Source organism: Carya illinoinensis, chromosome 2 (genome assembly GCF_018687715.1).
Source record: "Carya illinoinensis cultivar Pawnee chromosome 2, C.illinoinensisPawnee_v1, whole genome shotgun sequence".
NCBI classification, from domain to species: domain Eukaryota; kingdom Viridiplantae; phylum Streptophyta; class Magnoliopsida; order Fagales; family Juglandaceae; genus Carya; species Carya illinoinensis.
In genome coordinates, this window is record NC_056753.1 from 4,960,941 (window position 1) to 4,966,718 (window position 5,778).

The window sequence follows — 5,778 nt, forward strand, 5'->3', positions numbered from 1 at the left end:
CCCTCCTTTGAGGAGGCATGACTCAACCTATGTCCTTTGGGTTAAAAGGAGCTATCAATACCAATAAGCCAAGCAATGATTTATGGTATATGTATTGATCCAAATATTATAACCAAAAAAAAAAAAAGCTTATAAACTTTCTTTAAATCCTCTTTTTCTAAAATAATTTATAATTTTTAAAATAAATTTTAAAAAATTATTAATAATAAATATAATATATATTATTTTAAAAATATTGTCAACAATTGCTTGCATAGCTTAGCGCAGCCTGACAGCTTGGTTACATGATTCAGGAGTGTGAATACAGAATTTCATATAAATATAAAGAGGGAATCTTAAAATCGGTCGGTCTATTAAATCGCAAATAATACTCCTCGAATGAGATATTGACAAATAGACTCCTCATCGTTCTTCTTGGGTGCTGCAGACTAGATGAAACCGTGCTTCTGCTTCCACCAACCCAAATCTCAAACCGGAAATGGTAAAAATATGAAATACATCCAGCAAAAATAATGACTCGGGGAAAACGAAAAATGGACCAGCCAGGGTACTTGTGGCGACGTTGATCTGCTGCACTCAGGTGGAAGAATCGAGCTCCAACCAGCAGTTGCCGCAACAACCCACCACCCATGTCGCCGCCACCATTTTCTCCATCATCGGCACAATTTTTTGTGCTCATTTACCAATTGTTCTTATTCAAGAATTATTCTCCATTACATGTTATTCTGTAGACGTTTATTTTGTATTTTTGATTTTTAAAGGAGTATTTGTTCATTTTCGTGCTCTAGTTTGCCTATTAGATTCATCATAATTTGTTCATTTGTGTGTACTTGTCAAAAAAAAAAATTGTTTATTTGTGTGTAACTGAATATTAACCCATATTGTTTTTAGCTCATTCATAATTTCTTTAGAATTATTATTGAAATGATTCGTTATGATCTAATTTAATAGACTTGGGAGATGAAGAACATTCAAGATTTTGAAGCAATAAGATCTGGTAAAGTTAGAAAACAAATTGTCAGCGTCGATTTGAGGTGGGTGACTCATTTAATGTCATTGTAGAGATTAGGTGGGACTGGTAAGGGGATGACGGTGAGAACAATGACCCGATGCCCGAAGGTGTACCAAAAGTTTACTCATTGAAGCTCGTGGAAGAATAAAAAGAAATGAAAAGAAGAAGAGATGAAGAAAATAGAAATGGAAATATGGGAAGAAGTAGAGATGAAGCCGAACTCAAGTTTGCCTGTAGTGTGAACGCAATAAGGGAGCTTTGGGATTTGGAAAAGGTGAGAAAGTGGGGCGAGGTTTCAATTGATTAAATCATCTAGTGTAGTCTTCCCTACTTCTTTTGTGTGTGCTTGCTTATGTGGAACACTTCAATTGGATGCTGTTTATTGCTTAACAACGGACGGACCGTTGCAAAGCGGCCTCAAATCTAAAACGTCTTATTCATATGAATCGTTCTAAGATCACCCACTATACCACTCCTTAGATATCATACAGCAGGACTCCACGCGATTCCTATCTTTTTGCCATTTTTGGTTGTCAATTTCTTGGCTGTGATCCCCCACCAGCCTTGTCTATCCTGATTAATATTTATAGACATATACTTGCTAATAAAATAATTATAACTGTTGAGTTTCTTCATGAAATACACACTTATTCGGAACCAAGACATCCTCGCATTATAAATTTATCTTTATCTGCAGAGCACCTTCCTTTCCTAAAGCTAGACCGAATCATCAATGGCGCAGGAAACAAAGAGGTATACTTACTGTCACAACCTTCAACCCCATATGTCTTTGCCATGTCTCTCTTTATTGACAGGGATTTTCTTACTATTTCTTTCAGGTATGCTGTTGTTACAGGAGCAAATAAAGGTATTGGTTTTGAAATAGTTAGACAGTTGGCTTCAAAAGGGATCGTAGTGGTGTTGACAGCAAGAGATGAGAAGAAGGGTCTTGAAGCTGCTGATAAACTGAGAGACTATGGTCTCTCTGATCACGTGGTATTTCATCAGCTCGATGTTTCTGACCCTGCTAGCATTGCTTCTTTGGCAGATTTCATCAAAACAAAGTTTGGGAAACTTGATATCTTGGTAAATATCATTCAAAGTTGATTTCCTTACAGAGTTATATATTTTCCCAGATCTATTCTTCTTGAGAATCTCTTGGAAATTCTGCTTGCTTGCTTTAGTTCGCTTAAGTAGTTGATTTTTTTTATTCATCAAAAAAAAAAAAAAATAGTTGATTTTTTTGCTTTCTTGAAGGAATTAGCTTTCAACTTTGTTTTTTTGGGGTTTATTTTCCTGCACATCTTTTCTAGTCTAGTTTTCAAGTTGTAAAAAACTCGTGCTTCATACCATTACAAAAAAATATATGCTTTGTGAGTCTTATGATCAATTACTGTTAGTCCAGTGGGGTAAAGTTCAGAATATTAGGTGGGATAATAGTTCTGCTTTTACTGCAATTCCTTAAGGTTTCCTACGCTGCAGAACAGAAAAGATGTGACTGCCTCACAATCATTGGATTAGTTAACTAAATGGGCTGAGTATCCATAACTTTCTTGTATCAGTTGGCAATCATGTTTAGGTGTCTCTCTTGTATAGGTACCATGTACATGGGGTATGCCTATTGCCCTTTTTTTTTTCTTTTTCTATTTTGTGAAAGAGGACTGTACTCCAATTTTATTGATAGCCATTACTTATGGTGAAGGAAAACTGTGATTACAACTCGAGACCTGGGGGTTACAAATATTAAAAAAGACCCAAACCCAGACCTCAAAAAAATTTCTTAAGACCTCAGCCACAATACAATAGCCACAGATAATACAAGAAAATAAAATCAAGTCAACTCCCTGCAACAAAAAACCTGCACGAACATATAAAAGATAAGAAATAAACGACGGCAAATTAATACATACCTCATGAGGAGAACCTCAAGTAAGGAATTAGACCAATTCTATCCATGCGAATAAGGCCTCTTAAATTACTGCTCAACGGAACCCTGTCACCAGCCAAATGAAATTCTTGTTTGCCTTGGTGTATATACATACATACATACTTATATATGTAACACTATGTGCTCATGGTTCTTGATTAAACCATGGTGAATCTCGTAAGTTAGTACGGGGTAGAAACACTTTTAGTAAATGGAACTATTCAATAACTTTTCCTGGATTAAAATCTAAGAATTGCTTTTAGAAACAAAAATGAGTGATGAAATGCTAAAAACTACGTGCAGGTGAACAATGCAGGGATAAGCGGAGTGAAAGTAGATGCTGATCTGGTAAGTACTTTCCAGTGATTTGTGTCTGGCAGCATAGTAAAGGCAAGTTTTAAACTGAATGCACCTTGGAAGAAATGTCTTGTGCGGTTTGTGTAATTGCCATGGTTCGACTCCAAAAATGGATGGTCAGATTCTGCAAAAGCACTAACAAGGGAATTCTTCTTTATCTTTTACACCTAGCCAATGGCCATTGAGGAGGTGTAAAGAGAATATCCCCTGTTGAAAGTTGAAACCAAACTTTTCCTTGGAAATGCTTAAGCCTGATGCCTATTAGGGCCAGCAATAAGTTTATTTTTGCTTAAGCTGCTTAGCCTTCTGAAATTGGGAGTTATTTCCCTTTTATCCAGGATAGAATTTTTGAGTTAAGCTATGGTACTTGTATTCTCTGTTTTATATCAAAGTTTAGTAGATGGTTGGAACCTACCTGATCTTTGACGCACTAGGTGATAATTACCAAGTGGATTGACTTCCTGCTTCTGCAGGCAGGAGCCGAACTTGATTGGGCTAATCTGCCCCAAACTTATGAGTTAGCAGAAGCATGCTTGCAAACAAACTACTATGGTACTAGAGGAATGGCTGAAACACTCATTCATCTCCTCCAATTGTCTAATTCACCAAGGATTGTTAACGTTTCATCCAGCCTCGGAATGATAAAGGTATGAAAATAACACATTCCTCTCATAGAAACAAATTGTCAGGACCTTGGTAAGAAACTTGGCTTAACTTGACAGTATCTCGGTACACGTGAATTTAGGCCAGTTGGACCTTTAGTAGATGACCCAGCAAAATTATTGGTAACTGAATGAATTCATTTTGGGCAAATGATGGAAAGTTACAGATTTTGCCACTTCCTCTCAAACTTTTCCAAATGATTCTAAGGGCAAAAAAAGCATGTACACCACAATCAGATCAGACAATTCTATTCGCTATAAACATGGGTGAATTCTGCTTGTCTGCTTTAGTTGATTTATCTTAGTTTTTTTTTTTGTCAACACTTTCTGCCCTGTCTTGTTGTTTCAGAACATACCAAACGAAAGGTCTCGAGGAGTTTTTGGTGATTTTGAAAACCTTACAGAAGAGAAACTGGATGAGATAGTGAAGGAGTTTTTAAAAGATTTTAAAGAAGGTTCACTGGAAGCCAAAGGCTGGCCAACTTTTCTCTCTGCCTATACAATCTCAAAAGTAGCAATGAATGCCTACACAAGGATCTTGGCCCAGAAGTACCCAAGTTTCTGCATCAACTGTGTATGCCCTGGCTATGTCAAAACCGATATAAATGGCAACACTGGCATCTTGCCTGTTGAAGAAGGTGCTGCAAGTCCTGTCAGATTAGCCCTACTCCCGGATGGCAGTCCTTCTGGCATGTTTTTTGTTCGGCAAGAAGTGTCTTCTTTGTGAATGAAAAGGCAATCCATTTATTCAGATGGACAATATTTGTCATATTTGCTTGTGAGCTGTAGTTTCTGTAGCACTCTCTGGTTTTACTATATTATATAATAAGATTTTCAGATTCTAAAATTGAACTTATGAACACCAATGTGAAAATTGCATGTCAAATGCAAGTAACTTTTTATGTCATTTAAAAGATGTTTCCTTGATGCCATCTTATTAATGCTCAAGATTCTTGCAGAACTAATATCATGCCAGTCTGGTGAAGAACAGAGAGTGAGAGTGAGAAGTGCATAAAACTTTTAGTTTGACGGAGAAAATGGGGACGCCCAATTAAGCATACAGATGCTGTTTCATGGTGTTTCAAAAAACTCATGTAGAAAAGAAAAGGTTTCAGAATTAAAAGGGTGTGTTTTAGTAATTGGAAAAGGAAGGTTCATAATACGCAATAACCTTTTGGTATTCAATTGGCATCAGTTTCAGATTTTCTCAATATCTAACATGATCAGATTTTCTGCATGTTGTCATTTAGACAGTTGGTATCATTGGAACGACAAGAATTTCTCATTTTCAAACAATGTGAGATACTCATTCGAAGCATTACAATTAATTTAGAAGTAGCTTCTTTTTCTTTTAGAATTGGTGGTGGTGTCTTGCACCTCATTGATCACACACTAGCACAATTTAGGATTCCAAGGTGGTTTAGTATGTTTTGGTGATCATTTTTGGCGGTGATGAGGGGAGTCCATGAGCATCCTAGACCTTGAGATGACCCTTGTCTTTAGGCGTGTCATGGCAAAAGAACGTACATAAGAAAAAAAGTGATTATGCAAATATTTTTCGGTCAATCTTAAACTTACATGTTTTTTGTTAAATGCGATGACTTTCTATTGGTTTTTTTTTTTTTCCTTTTTTAAACGAAGCTTTTTAGCTCATTCTATTATATCAAATCTGGAGGAGATTCCTCCAGATTAACAATTACATCATAAATGAATAAAACATCTTCTGCCAAGACATGTGCAATTACATTGACATTCCTTCTGATATGAAGAGTAACCCATTTGACAAAATTCTTTAAATAATCCTTAGCTTCAGATACAAA

The 5,778-nt window shown here is 36.2% G+C and overlaps 1 protein-coding gene across 2 annotated transcripts; it reads left to right on the top strand.

The window, feature by feature from the left end:
- Window positions 1-406: 406 nt before the first annotated feature.
- On the top strand, window positions 407-4,865 carry LOC122298404 (short-chain dehydrogenase/reductase 2b-like). 2 transcript variants are annotated; one of them, XM_043108131.1, is made up of 6 exons: window positions 407-1,286; window positions 1,710-1,765; window positions 1,852-2,098; window positions 3,243-3,287; window positions 3,770-3,943; window positions 4,308-4,865. In XM_043108131.1, exons 2-6 carry the CDS (start codon window positions 1,746-1,748, stop codon window positions 4,683-4,685), a joined length of 864 nt encoding a protein of 287 aa, XP_042964065.1. In that variant the 5' UTR covers window positions 407-1,286; window positions 1,710-1,745; the 3' UTR covers window positions 4,686-4,865. The 2 variants fall into 2 exon arrangements, with proteins under 2 accessions (XP_042964065.1, XP_042964073.1); XM_043108139.1 differs by lacking the exons at window positions 407-1,286; window positions 3,770-3,943 and having other exon boundaries at window positions 1,314-1,765.
- Window positions 4,866-5,778: the final 913 nt, after the last annotated feature.